At 33.3% G+C, this 15,840-nt stretch overlaps 1 protein-coding gene across 4 annotated transcripts in view; it reads left to right on the top strand.

Annotated features, from left to right (window-relative positions):
- RIC1 (RIC1 homolog, RAB6A GEF complex partner 1) overlaps positions 1 to 15,840 on the top strand; it is a 103,222-nt gene that overhangs the window by 25,673 nt on the left and 61,709 nt on the right. For 3 of the 4 annotated variants that reach the window (XM_032477713.1, XM_032477712.1, XM_032477711.1), the window contains exons 2-3: positions 3,185 to 3,292; positions 12,662 to 12,741. In XM_032477713.1, the coding sequence (XP_032333604.1) occupies positions 3,185 to 3,292; positions 12,662 to 12,741 (188 nt within the window). Of the gene's footprint in view, positions 1 to 3,184; positions 3,293 to 12,661; positions 12,742 to 15,840 lie in introns of those variants that run through there. The other variant, XM_014560585.2, reaches the window with a different exon arrangement.

Raw genomic sequence — 15,840 nt, 5'->3', positions numbered from 1 at the left:
GCCTCCTCTCCAGTCCTCATGAACTGGCCTCAAATAGTAGAAGATCCCTACCAATCAGCTCAGTCAGGGATTCTAATGGCCTGTGAAAACTTCGTACTAGTACATCATGCTTACTTTTTTCTTTGCAAATCCCCCTCCAGGGAGAAGCTGGAGGCTGGGTTTTTTTGTTCACTTACTCTGTGTTTAGCAAAGGGGAGGGGCTTTGGCAACTGCCTTCCCAAACCTCTGTCTCTGTTCTCACAGCTAGAATTTTCCAGGTCCTATCAGCACTGTGAGACAGGGAAGACAGAAGCCATTCTTTGAGTAGCCCCCATGAAAATCGGGGTTTTGGACACGTGGACCAACTTTTTCTTTTTCCAGGGAGGAATTGAGAGCTGGAATTTTGTTGTTCTTGTTGTTGTTGCCTCTGTGCTAAACTTCGACGAGGAGCTGTGGTGACTCCCAGTCCAAGCCACTGTCTCTGTTCTCCATCAGGTAGCTAGATTATGCTGGTTCAGACAGTGCTTTGAGACTGGCGAGATACTTGCAAGCTTGTCCTCTAGGGAGCCCATGTGAAAAGACTGGGCACTGGAAGCACAGACCACCTCTTTTCCTCTGCAGAGATTAGCTGGAGGGTTTCATCTTGAGTGTATGGCACTGTGTTGGTGGTAGGAATTTTGGCGAGAGGGTGTTCTAAATTTCCCTACCAGCTTTAATGAGTCTGATCTCGCATTCCCAGCACTTAAGTGCATTTCAGTTCACTTCTGTATTTCTCACAAAAGGGAATCTTTCTGTGAATTATTGCTGAATTATTGTGAGGGAAAGAGGATCCAGGACTACTTATTCTGACATGTTGCTGATGTCAGTCCCCCCAAGGTATTTGTTTTTAACTTTTAATTGTTATTTCAAGTACAGACAACTAATGCCTAGCAGTTTTAATGTGTCTGGAGCTTTATTAGCTTCTTAGGAACTTTTGTATTTCACTTTTAGAGATTTAAAAAACCCTTTATGGGGATGACCTATGTAACTTTGGAAAATGGCATTGTAACTGGTTATTTTAAGGCTAAAGAAAAAGGAGTTGTCCATAAAAAACTATTCTATTTGATAAGTTTGTTTTATAGGGATATAGGTAGAAATTCCAAAATATACGCATATAGTAAGGTTGAACAAAGAACTAAAGTAGTTATATGATATGATAGCCAGGTTTCTCACGGTCAAGAAAAAGTTCCAAGTAAGTTCATTCTAGCCTTCCAAGGCAGAAGGCTAGAATGAACCACTTGTGCTTGATTGTAGTCACGTATGTTTCTTTTTATAAGTATATGCATAAATTGAAACAAGTATGTAGAGATACGTGTGTATATGTGGGTTACTATAGTATCATATATTTCCTATCGTGTTTGCTGAGAGGACCTAGAAGCAATGACACTCCACTAGCAATAAGCATCCTTTCAGATCTTGTTTTCTAAATACTCTTTCTAATAAAAGAGACAAGAGTCCCTGAAAAAAAAACAAATCACTGATTTTAGGGCAAGGGCAGGCAGAGTACGAGATGATCTTGTGGAGCTTCTTGTAGTGCCAGAAAGTGGATGCCTAGTTGTTTCAGCATCATTCGTTGAAAAGACTATCTGTTCTGCATTGTGTTGCCTTTGCTCCTTTGTTGAAGGTCAGTTAACTAGGTTTATGTGTGTCTGTTCCTAGGCTCTATTCTGTTTCACTGATCTATTTTCTATTCTTTTGCTAATACCACACTATCTTCATTACTGTATCTTTATAGTAAGTCTTGAAGTTGGACAGTACTAGTCTTTCGACTTCATTTCCTTCAATATTGAGTTGGCCATTTTGAGTCTTTCACCTCTTCATGTAAATTTTAGAATCATTTTGTCAATATCTATAAAACAATTTGCTGTGATTTTGACTGGGATTGTATTGACTCTGTAGATCAAGTTGGGAAGCATTGAACGCCTTGACAGTTTGAGTCTTTCTATCCATGAACTTGGACTGTCTCTCCACTTATTTATTCTTATTTGATTTTGTTTTTTAAAATTTGTAGTTTTCCTCACGTAGATCTTACACATATTTTGAATTTATACCTAGATATTTTTTGTTGCTATTTCCACTTGTTCTTTGCTGATTTATAGGAAAGCTATTTACTTTTGTATGTTAACGTTATATACTGCAATCTTGCTATAATCACTTATTTCCACAAGATTTTTTGCTCATACTTTGATTTTTTTATATAGGCAATCATGTCATCTAACAACAAAGGCAGTTGTATGTCTTTCTTTTCAATCTGTATATCTTTTATTTCCTTCCCTTGTGTTATTGCATTAACTAAAATTCCCAATATGATTTTGAAAAGAAATGGCAAGAGAGCATGTCCTTACCTTTTTCCTGATTTTTATCAGGAAAGCTTCTAGTTTCTTCCAGTGAGTATGATATTAGCTATAGGTTTTTGTAGATGTCTTTGTCAGGTTGAAGAAGTTCCCATATGTTCCTAGTTTTCTGAGAGTTTTTGTCATGAATGGATGGGTGTTGGATGTTGTCATATTCTTTTTTTGCATCTGTTGATATGATTGGGTTTTTTTTTTTCCCCTTTCACCTGTTAATGCTGGATTAAATTAATTGATTTTCAAATGTTGAACCAATTTTGCAGATCTGTAATAAATCCCACATGATTGTAGTATATAATTCTTTTTATACATTGTTGGATTTGATTTGTTAATCTTTTGTTGAGAATTTTTGCATCTATGTGCATGAGAGAGATTGGTCTGCCATTTTATTTCTTACAATGCCTTTGCTGGTTTTAGTACTAGGGTGATGCTGGTCTCATAGAAAGAATTAGAAAGTATTCTCTGCTTTTATCTTCTGGAATAGACTGCAGAAAAATTTGTAATTTCTTCCTTAGGTGTTTGGTAGAATACACTGGTGAACCCATCTGGGCCTGGTACTTTCTGTTTTTGAAGGCGATTAATTATTGATTTAATTTCTTTAATAGATACAGGCTTATTCACATTGTCTTTTTTATGGTTTTTATTGTCTTTTTTATTGGACTATTTAAGCTCATGATTTAATATTGGATTGTGTTACCTTTTATTACACTTATAGAATTATTAAACTACTTTTAGAGTATTCTATGATGTTACCTTAAATTTTACTTGTATATATTTTTATGAGATATTAATAAAATAAAACTGTTTCCTTTCAGCCTAGTGTGTTAATCGTAACCTACAAGGAACCTGAAAAATCATCTTCTCAGTTTGGATCCTACAAGCAAGCTGAATGGAGGCCAGATAGTACCATGATAGCTGTGTCAGTAAGTAGATTTTCCAACTTTAATTTTTTCTTGTGAAATCATTACACTTTAAATTTGATTCTTGCAGATGAATTCCTTTCACCCTTTCACACCCATTATTATTTACCTTCTGTGATAGAAATTGCTGTACTGATTCTTCTCTTCAGGTTTCTCCTGCTGTATCTTCTTTCTTGATTCTTCTACTTCCCCCATCCCTAAATGGTGCCCATACCCTTTTCTGTTTATTCTTCGCACTTTCCTGTTTTGTCCTTGAAATCTAGTCCAGATTTTTAAATCTTCCATTTATATTCACATGGTTCTCCCAGATTTATATTTTAAATTCTACTTTTTATTCCCAAGGATGTTTCACAAAAATGATAAACTTTATGTGTTTATGTCATACTAAATCCTCAAATTCATTTGGATCTGTTTGTACATTTTTCCTCTTCTATTAATGGGCTTAGATCTAGTTAATTTCACCTTCTCAGTTTCTATTTTGTCATTATTAACTCTTGGGCTGTCATTATCACCTAATTTGAGTTAGCAATAACGCATGGTTAACATTGAGAACCTTCTGTGTAAGTACTGTTATAACCAGATTATGTGGATCATCTCTCTCAATCTTTAAATCAACACTTTAAAGTGGATACTATTTTCCTTCATAGTAGATAAGTATACTGAGGATCTGAGAAGTTGTGTTGTCCAAGGTTGCACAGATACTGTATACTGGAGAGAAGGGCTTTAAACTAAGGTCCTTAGATTCCATTTACTGTCCTCTTAACTACTACAGTAATTTCTCTTTCTACTTTCAGTCCTCTTCCTGTTCATGCTATGTTATGTTGACTGGGTTAATCATCTGAAAATGGCTCCATAAGGTCAGAAATACTGAGTAGTTCCTCACTTCTGCAGCAGTGATTTGTGGACTGCCAACTACATACAGTATCTACTCTGCTGCCTGTTTGTGGATCATGAACTAAGAATAGTTTTATGTATTTAAATAATTGAAAAAAATCAAAGAGGAATAATATTTTTGACACTTGAAAATTATATGAAATTTAAATTTTTATTGTCCGTAAATAATGTATTCTTAGAGCATGAAAATGTAATTTACATGTCTATGGCTGCTTTCAAGCTCTGACTACGTTGAGTAGTCCTGACCATGACCATATGTGGTGCCTTATCTCTTCACTCTCCTGCTCAATGCACTGTAAATTGTAGTAAAGCATTTATAAATTCAGTGTTTCAAGCGCCATGCATATCAGTATACTGTGACATTTTGTATTATATTATTACTAGTGCAGACTGATCATGTCAAAGGAATAAAAGAAGAGAAAAATTGACTTTGAATGCCATGCTTTTAAAGCACCTAGGAGTATGGATTATTTTATTATTGAATTAGATGGCAAAATATTGTGTTTATTATGCAATGACACTATAGTGATGCCAAAAGAATCCAGTATAAGTTGGCATTACCCCACTAAGTACTCATCACAGTATTCCCAACTCACTGAAATTAATAGTCAAGAAAAATTAGAAAATTTAAAATGGGATATCTCATCCCATTAGAATATTTTCATAAAAATAAAAAATTATATGAAGGTGCAATCATTGTGAGTTTACGTGGCTCTTGTGATGAATTGACAAATGTTAATACATGAGCAGTCAAGGCAGAGTGTGAAATGACCAAGAATTACTCCTCCTGAATAGCGTGTAACAACTTCAGGTGAAAGACTTTTCAAAGAAGTTGAGAAAACACTAATTCTAATTCAGTACAGCCTGGAGTAGAATTTATTGAGGTGTTTTAATTGATGGTGGTAAAAATATGGAGCAGAAAAAGGCTTAGTTGGACAAGTTTACAAAGGTTGTGCACATGTAAGCATTTAAAACCTATGATTATTTTAAGTTTTTGTCAGAAATAAAACCTGAGTGTACTGACTTGCCCAAGTCCACAGCCATTTGCTGGCTTAGCAGTCAGTGGTAAAGATTTTTTGTGGATTTTTTGAGCACAGGTCTGAGATTGAAATTTTTTGAACTTTAAAAACCACCCTCAACCACTTATGAGACATTGAACGACTTTGGAAAATAGCTTTGCTACAGAGTTGATAGTATTTCCTAATGGATACAGTCTAAAACAATAAGCAAAACAGTACTTTTATGTGAAATTTATATGTGGTTAAGCCATTTTGATGACAAAGTTTGAATTACAAGTAATGTCAGGCTACTTTTTATACTTCAACTGCTGTCAAAAGTTAAGGAGAAGTAAGATCTCTAGTTCCAACAAAAACTAGCAATAGATATATTTTCTGAGCTCAAACCACGGCTCTAATAGCGTTTTTCGGACCTTGATGTAATTGCAGAGGAAATTTCCATATTTCAAAGTCCACTTAATTGTTCAAATGAAGAGTGCTTCCACCTAACCTTCAACTGAAAGTGATTACCATATAATGACATATTAAAAGGCACAAATAGGAGAAATCTAGTAGACTTTGTAATTGCCTACCAAGTGATGAATATATTCATTTAAAAATCATATGCTTATAGACTGATACCAGTATTTGGCAGTATTTGTCTGAAAAGACATTTTAAAATATAAAATATGTAAAATAACATAACAGAATAGCATTGAGAGGAAGCTTTGCAATCGATTTTCATGATAGGGAATACTAACTATAAACCCCAATTAAGCAGAAAATATTATCCCCATAAAAAGAATTTCATTCTCTTTACTGGATGTGTATTGCAAAGAAAAACTACTAATTCTTAGTACTATTATATTTAGAACTTTGTAACAAGAAAATTAATGAAAGTTTTCGCTCTGTATTAATCTTTTTGTTATTGTTGTTTTTCTGTATTATGCTTTGGCATCTTGGGGTCTTGCTGACCCTGGAGAGACTGCCCCTCCCAGGGGTAGCCAATTCCTTGAGGTATTAAAGAATTACCCACTTAAGTTCCTTTCATACGCAAACGAAGCACTTCTTAGCCTACACCCCCAACCACGTCCTTTGTGGAACTCTTTAACTCAGGCCGCTGTTCTTTTGCCCTGATTCCCCAGAACCAGATACCAGATAACTAGAAACAACCTCTACACCCCAGTAAAGTGGAAACAGTCCATTAGCTTTATTTTTAGAGCAGATGCAATTTCATATTAATTTATTAACCTTTTGCATGCACTAAATATTAGGAAAACAAAAAATTAGAAGTTATTCCTGTTCTTAAGTTGGGGAGATAAAATGCATACATACGAGAGGATAACAAAGAATTGACTATTTTGGCTACTGAATATCCAGTTTTTATTTTACCTAGTTATTGCCTATAGTCTTTCTCTAGAAGTTTATGGAAATGTCATGATGAGTATAAGTTTAGCTTTTGTATTCTGGTTTATATTAAACATATTAAGTAAATGCTGACCTGATTCAGGTGATTTAAGTTAATTAATCTCTGTATGATTTAAAACATGAATTAACATTTCAGCTTACATGAATTTTAATATGATAAGTAGACTTCATGAAAAATAGACTTTGTTTTTTAGAGCAATTCTAAGTTAATAGCAAAATTGAGGGGACGATATTAAGATTTCTTTTATAATCCGTGCCCCAGCACATGCATGGCCTCCCCCATTATCAACATCCCCCATCAGAGTGATACATTTGTTACAGCTGATGAATCTGTTTTCACCATCTTTATGGTACCTTCTTGGTGTTGTATCTTGTAGGTTTGAACAAATTTATGGTGCTATATATCCACCATTATGGTATATATAGCGTAGTTTCACTGCCCCCCAAACCTTTTGTGCTTTACTTACTCATCCCTTCATCTTCCATTATAACCCCTGGCAATCACTCATCTTTTTTATTGTCCTCATAGTTTTGCTTTTTCTGGAACATCACATAGTTGGAATCATACAGTATGTAGTCTTTTCAGATTGGCTTCTTTCACTTAGTAATATACATTTAAAGTTCCTCCTTATCTATTCATGGCTTGATAGCTCATTTCTTTTTAGCACTGAGTAATAATTCATTGTTTCGATGTACTCTAGTTGATATTCACATTCACCAACTAAAGAACATCTTGGTTGTTTCCAAATTTTAAGTTATGAATAAAGCTGGTATAAACATCCATGTGCAGATTTCATGTGGACATAAGTTTTCAGTTCTTTTGAGTAGATATTAAGAAGTATGATTGTTGGGTTATGTGGTAAGACTGTGATTAGTTTTGTAAGAAACCACCAAACTGTCTTCCAAAGTGGCTGCACCATTTTGTATTCCCATCAGCAATGAGTAAGAGTTCCTGTTGCTTCACATCTTTAATAGTGTCATTGTTTTGAATTTTGGCCATTCTAAAAGGTGTATAGTGCTATCTCGTTTTAATTTGCATTTTCCTGATGACAGAATAATGAAACATCTTTTCATAGGTTTATTTGATATCTGTCATATCTTTGGTGAGAGGTGTCTGTTGAGGTCTTTGGCCATTTTTTAGTTGGGTTGTTTGTCTTCTTATTTTTGAGTTTTAAGAATTCTTAGTTTATTTTGGATGAAAGTCCTTATTAGATATGTCTTTTGCAAATGTTTTCTCCCAGTCTGTGGCTTGCCTTTTCATTCTTTTGACATATTTTTTTGTAGAGCAGAAGTTTTTAATTTTAATAAAGTCCAGCTTACCAGTTTAGTATTTCATTGATTGTGCTTTCAGTGTTATATCTGAAAGTCATCATCAAACCCAAGTCATGTACATTTTCTGTTACGTTATCTTCTAGAGTTTTGTAGTTTTGAAAATTGGATTTTTCAGAAGTTTTAATTTTTAAGTTACAAGGTTGATTTATGTCTGATGAAGAAAACCTGAGAAATGCAGAGAGTAACAAGAAAAAAATCAGTAATTTGACCACTCACAGATAATCAGTTTTTATTTGTGCTTATATCTTTTTCATGGATATTTGCAGATGTGCTTATAAATAATAGCATGTAAATTTTGAAAGGCTACTGAAGTCTATTTGTTTTTAAATCCAAAGTGATATTAATATAAATGACTGCTAATGTCACTTGTTCATGGGGAGCACATTTGATAAATATGTGAGTTTAATACATAGTTGATTATTTAAAACATGACATTTTTTCTTTACAGGTGGCTATTACATAGCTTTTTTGACATATGAAAATTATCTCACTTCAACACTTTTTGTAACTTGATTTTGAATGTTTGCATAAGATTCTGATACAGATGAGTGGATTTTTAAGTTGATAAATACAGAAATTTTCATTATTTGCACACAAAATTAGGATCTTAATTTACACATTACTTGGCAATTTGATTTTTTTCCATTTAGTATATTATGACTATCCTTAGAGATTAATATATATACTTGTAACTTACTAATTTTAATATTTGTGCAATATTCCATAGTATGGAAGTTTCTTACTTTCTTTGCTATTCTTAATGGATGTTTGGCAACTACAAACATTGCTATAATAAACATTAATTGTATCAGTTCCTAAAGTCATTCCTAAGTGTTCTTAATATCCCTGTGTCCCTACATTTATGCCTGCATTAAATTGATGAAAAATCTTGTCATTTTAATCTCCATTTGTTTAATTTCTATTGCTGGTGAGGTTCAGCGTCTTATCATATGTTTATCGGCCCTTTGCAGTTCCTCTTCTGCAGATTGCCTGTGTTTGTTCTTCTGCCTATCTGCATGTGTGGTAATGTTTGGGTGCCAGACATAATGATTTTACTTTGTTGTGTGCTGGATATTTTTCAGGCCCTGTAAGTCTTGAGCTTTATTCTTGGAAGCAGTTTTGATTTGTTCAGGTGGTGTTTTATGGTTTGTATTGCAGGTTTGGGATAGTGCTCAATCTAGAGCTAATTATTCCCACTTCTGAGATATTGCCTTTCTAGAATTATCACAGCCATGCCTGAGGACTGCCTTCCTGAGCATTCTAATCAATGCCCTTTGTGTTATGAGTCTTGCTGGTGGGACAGGCACTGTTTTCAGGGCTGTTTGAGCACCATGCACTGTTAGCTTTACTAACCCTTTTGGTGTCTTTTCTGCCTTGGTAGTGTATTCACATGCGTGTGCTTACTGGTGCTCTTCAATTCTTTCTCTGTGCAGCTCTCTTGTCACTGGCACTGTCATGTAAATTGTAACTGCCTTGTTCTTTCTGGACTCTATGCTTCATCTGCTCAACTCAGGGAGTCTGCCAGGCCTCTAATTTCTCAAAAGAGTAATATCTTACCTCATTTCAATCATAGAACCTACCTCAGTTATTTCCCATATCTCAGGGATCACTGGTCTACATTGTTTGGTCAGTGTTTAGAAAACCATTGCTTCATATATTGTTTGGTTTTTGGTTTTTTGTTTCAGATGGGAGCATAAATTGACTTCAACTTAATCTACCTTGGTGGGAAGCAGAAGTTTATCTTTGTTTTTTGTTTTTTTGGTTTTGTTTTGTTTTTTTTTTTTTGGTGTTCTGGTAAACAATGTGATAATACTAGGAATAATAATTTTTGAAGACTACTCATGTCAAGAGATACTCATCACCTACCTATCTTCGAAAGAATGTGTTATTTGAAACTATTTCTGTCATCTCGCATTTAAATGTATTCATGTATGTGAATGTACAAAGTCTGAAAGATTACAAAAAAATGTTAGATCATTATTTCACTGGTATGATTAGGAGTGATTGATTTTATGTACTTGAACATGCATAATAAAGAAGTAAAGCTAAAATGTAAAACACCACTTACAAACTAGGGTAAAGAATTAGAAAGTGATAGTCTGTTATTTCAGCCTTATTTGAAACCTAATATGGCAGTGTATTGGGATAGAAGATATCTCTCTGGATCTTCAAATCTTTCTTAAGTTATTATAGAAAACTTTGTTATGTGTCATTGAGGTCAGTTAGATTTAATACAGTTAGATTTAAATTTCCTCCTGTTTATAGAGAATTACTGTTCTTAGTGTGTATGTCACACATCAATCATAAAATAATTTTTAAAAATTATTTTGGGGTAGCAAGTGAAAACTTCTCAAGTGCCCAAAGCAAAATACAAACAAGCAATTAATAAGAATGACAACAAGCATCAACTGCCACCACCACATCTAGGTCTTAACCTCTTCTTTCTAAAATACGCAATTAGCTGAGGTAGTTTACATGGTTTTCAAATCTCTGTTACTAGATTTGCAATTGAAAAAATGGTGTTAAACGTTAATATTCACAGCTCTCTGAATATTTGTTGCATTATTAATATCCTTTTACGTTATTGTTTCTAGTTCTTTTTCATCTAAGTGGCATTAACAGAGACAAGTCTTTTCTCTGCCATCCTCTAAGTAGTAGTTTCCTTCTTTTATCCTCTTAATAACCCCTATCCTTATGACCTTATAGCCCTAACCCATAGATATACAAAAGAGAGAGACATAAAAAGACTTGTCATATAAGTTGCCTACACATTGTTGGGCCTTAGTAATTAAAGCCGCATAATCCAGTAGTATGCCTTGGAGAGTGAAAAAAAATATATTTAAAATATGGGATAATAACAGGAAAGAGAACTTGGAGGTTCTTTATCTTTTGGAGGTCCTTTGTCTTTTCATTAACTTAGAAAAATTAGTTTTGAGGTGTGTATATATGTATGCCAGGAGAAGTTATTGGGATTGTTGCCTAAAGATAAAGCAATAGTTATACACTTATTTGCAGTATCTGGGGGGTAAGAAACAAAAGGCCAGCATTGCATAATAACAGATTTGATATAGTTACATAACAGTGCTACTTTTTAAGGATGATCATTTTACTACCAAAACTTTTTAAAGTTATTCAAGGGCAGGACTGTTTATGAAATTATCAGTGATGGGTATCATTGAGCTCTGGAAATATATAGCATTTAATGTACATACAAAGCCATAGATACTTGGTAAAGATGATTGATACAGAGGTAAAGATGATTGACACAGAATACCATGATAGTAAATTGAGCCACTATTTGTAATTTCATCTAATATATTGTATATATAAAATTTCTAAATACTGGTGCAAAGTGATGCTATATTTTCACTGGAATTATAGTCTATAAGCAAAATTCAGGATATATGATTAGCATTTGATATTCTGAAATGTTAAACTTTTCACCTTAGTGACTACTATTCTAGACATTGTATGTTATTATTCTAAGTACTACACCAAATTATTTTACTTTTCTAGCCCATATAACAGTAAAGTTTGCAAGTTTTAAACTATAATCTATATAGGAGTCATGAAACTGTAACTTTTGATGTGGTTTGATTTGGATCCATTTTGTTTTTGATTCCATCTTCAGATTAGAATATAAAATTGCGCATAAAGAAAAAGATGATTTTATCTGAAGAGTTTTAGCCTCTTTTCTTTTGTATCCCAATATGTTGCACTAGAATTTTGGAATACATTATGAAATATTAACGTTTGTAGCTAAAATATGTAAAACCTGGCTTTGCTGAAGAAATTGAGTGTTTCCTCTGGCATTCCTTTATATGAAAAACAGAAAGCCATTACTGGAAAGAAATTTGAAACTTGGAGTAATTCTTTCAGGTTTTTTTAGTTTTACTTTGGGTAAAAGCCCTCCTGCCTCTAAAATGATAACAATTCAGTATGAATATAAAGTAGCATTGGTAAAACATTGCCATTTCACTGTTATGCATGAACATGTTTGTTTACAAAAAGCTAAATGTAGTATTTTCTGTATTTATATAAATGTAAAGTGGTTGTTTGAGCTTCAAAGATCACAGATATGTGCCATATGTACAATGGCACTGTTTGTTTTAATACAATTTATATTTTTACAACATTTTGTTAACTTAGAGCAGACCTTCAGTTTCCAAAATTTTAACATCAGCTAGTTTATTTTTGGTTTTTTCTACTGTCTCAGTGTATATTTTGTAGTAAATCAGGCTCATTAACTTTGAAATGTATAAATGTGTTATTCTGAAGTTACACTATATAAACGGTGTAGAGTCAAGATTTCCATCATACTATTACTATTTGGTGACATTTTTGCTTCAAAAACTTGGAAAAATTATTTGGCATATTATTCCAGAGTTCAAAATGTTCTGTATAGTTTTCAAAATAATAATCTATTATTAAATAATAAAATTATTTTAGAATATTAATGTTTATAATATATTATGAACTATTGATTTCAATACATATCTGTGAAGTATTTCAAATCTATAAAAACTCTTCCTCATGAGTTTATTAAACAAGATGGATTATATTAAAACAAAGTGATTTTTATTCACATAATTCAACTATAACTCTTCAAAAGAGAGTTCTTGAGAGTGAAGTGCTTTCAAAGTAAGAATATATGAAATTAAAATTTAAGGTTACAGTCATAGCTTTACCCTTTAATTCATGGTAAATAAAATTTATCTTTCAGACGGCAAATGGCTACATCTTGTTTTTTCACATTACATTGTCAAGAGGGGACAAGTACCTTTATGAACCAGTGTATCCCAAGTAAGTTTGTTTTCTTTCATGTTTTTAATGTTTGATTTGCATACTTTGTTTTCACAAAAATGTTACAGTTTGGGGTTGTCTGAAGTGCTAAGCCAGCATTTCCAAAACAGTATTTCAAAAATTACCAGGTCTTCAAACTGTTATTACTTGAATAAAGAGTTCTATAATTAAGTAAGTCTGGGAATCTTAGGTAGATACACTATATCCTTTCTTGAACACTTAGAATTACTATTTTTGTGTGTATGTGTATATATATATATATATGTATATATGTATAGTCAGTTTACAATGTTCTGTCAGTTTCTAGTGTACAGCACAGTGTTTCAGTCATACATGAACATACATATATTCGTTTTCAAAATCTTTTTCATCATAAATTACTATAAGATATTGAATATGGTTCCCTGTGCTCTACAGCATGAACTTGTTTATCTATTCTATGTATATCAGTTAGTATCTGTAAATCTCTAAGTCCCAATTTATCCCCTCCCACCCTCTTCCCCTCCAGTAACCACAAGTTTGTTCTCTATGTCCAGGACTCTGTTTCTGTCTTGCAAATAAGTTCATTTGTCTTCCTAAATTTTTAAGATTCCACATATAAGTGATATCATACAGTATTTTTCTTTCTCTTTCTGGCTTATTTCGCTTAGAATGACAATCTCCAGGTCCATCCATATTACTGCAAATGGCATTATTTTATTATTTTTATGGCTGAGTAGTATTACATTGTATAAATATACCACAACTTCTTTATCCAGTCATCTGTCAATGGACATTTAGGTTGTTTCCGTGTCTTAGCTATTGTAAATAGTGCTGCTATGAAGACTGGGATGCATGTATCTTTTTGAATTAAGGTTTCCTCTAGATATGCACCCAGAAGTGGGATTGTTGGATCATATGGTAAGTCTATTTTTAGTCTTTTGAGGACTCTCCATACTGTTTTCCATAATGGCTGCACCGAACTACATTCCCACCAGCAGTGTAGGAGGATTCCCTTTTCTCCACAGCCTCTCCAGCATTTATCATTTGTGGACTTTTGAATGATGGCCATTTTGACAGGTGTGAGGTGATACCTCATTGTAGTTTTGATTTGCATTTGTCTGATAATTAGTGATATTGAGCATTTGTTCATGTGCCTATTGGCCATTTGTATGTCTTCCTTGGAGAATTGCTTGTTTAGGTCTTCTGCCCAGTTTTTGATGGGGTTGTTTTTTTTTTTTTATTATTATTATTAAGTCGTATGAGCTGTTCATATATTCTGGAGATTGGGTCATTGTTGGTCCCATCTTTTGCAGATATTTTCTCTCATTCCGTAGATTGTCTTTTTGTTTTGCATATGATTTCCCTTGCTGTGCAAAAGCTTATAAGTTTAATTAGGTCCCGTCTATTTATTTTTTCTATTTCTATTGCTTGGGTAGACTGCCCTAGGAGAACATTGCTGAGATTTATGTCGGATAATGTTTTGCCTATGTTTTCTTCTAACAGGTTTATAGTGTCTTGTCTTATGTTTAAGTCTTTAAGCCAGTTTGAGTTTATTTTTGTGTATGGTGTGAGGGAGTGTTCTAAATTCATTGATTTACATGCAACTGTCCTTTTCCCAGCACCATTTGCTGAAGAGACTGTCTTTACTTCATTGTATGTTCTTGCCTCCTTTGTCAAAGATAAATTGACCAAAAGTTTGTGGATATATTTCTGGGCTGTCTGTTCTGTTTCCATGATTCGTATGTCTGTTTTTGTACCAATATCATGCTGTTTTGATTACTGTAGCTTTGTAGTATTGTCTGAAATCTGGGGGGTTATTCTTCCAGCCTCTTTCTTTTTCTTCAGTAATGCTTTTGCAATTCTGGGTCTTCTGTGATTCCATGTATATTTTAGGATTATTTGTTCTAGTCCTGTGAAAAATGTCCTGGGTAATTTGATAGGGATGGCATAAATCTGTAGATTGCTTTGGGTAGTCTGGCCATTTTAACAATATTAATTCTTCCAATCCAAAAACATGGGATAATGAGGGGAAGGAAGAGATGAATGTCAGTAAGTTACAGGAACTTTTTCCTCTATATTTTAGTATATGCATGGAAAAAAACATGTATTCTAAACACTGGGTTACCTCTTGGTTAGAATTTGAGGGAACATGGACTTTTGGTCTTTATGTTCTGTACGTTTTGTGGGGTTTTTTGTTTTTTGTTTTCTTTTTTTTGCCTTACTTTTGAACTAAGAACATTTTATTGAAAGAACTTTTGAAATAAAGGAATATGTAATTTTAAAGCATAGTATCTTTTTAAAGAAATATCAAGCCATTTAAAGCTGGATGAAAATATAAGTGAATTATCACATTTCTAGATAGTAGGAAATAGACAAAGTTTATTAGGTATACAAGAAATTGAAGGGAAAATAGATTTCATTATACAAAAGTTTAAATTTCTGAAAATTAACAGGAGAAAAAACAACAGTAAAAGGACCAAGTAACAAACTGGAGGAAAGTTTTGCAATAAATAGGGCCACGGCTTACTGTTTTTTTATATGAAGGTGTCATAAGTTGCTGAGAAACACAAAGATTTCACAAGGTATATAGGTAAAAGCAATCTCATAAGATGAAATATAATCCATTTTAATTCTTGATTTAGACATGCTCCTGTAAATAGACAGCAATAAACAGAACCACCTGCACTTAAATTATTTTTTTATACTATTATAGGTGGATAGCGGAGGGAGGTAACATCTCTTAAAACAGTGAAGAATACTATTTTCTTTACTTCAGCTCCCTAACATGATTTACATATATTTACAGGGCTTTGGAATAGTATTTTGAAACTCACTTTTTGTTTTCCAGAGGTTTTAAAAAGTTTCTTGCCTTCTAAGACTCTGGGGACATCACTTAACTAAGTTAGTAGTCCTGACAGTTCATGAGCTTTGCTGTGTTTGACTGTGTATGTTAAGCTAGAGAACAAATAAAGAGCATTATTTTTTTGTTTTGTTATTAACTCGAATGTTCTTCTACTGTAGTGAAGATTTTGGGTTTCAGTACATGAGCTCAATAAAATGTGTATTGCCTTAGAGCAGCATGTATAGTGGTTAAAGGGGATATAGGCTTTCTTGTCA

The sequence above is a fragment of the Camelus ferus genome, chromosome 4 (genome assembly GCF_009834535.1).
Source record: "Camelus ferus isolate YT-003-E chromosome 4, BCGSAC_Cfer_1.0, whole genome shotgun sequence".
NCBI lineage: Eukaryota > Metazoa > Chordata > Mammalia > Artiodactyla > Camelidae > Camelus > Camelus ferus.
Note: the sequence above shows the minus strand (reverse complement) of the source record. Positions and strands in the feature narration are given on the sequence as shown.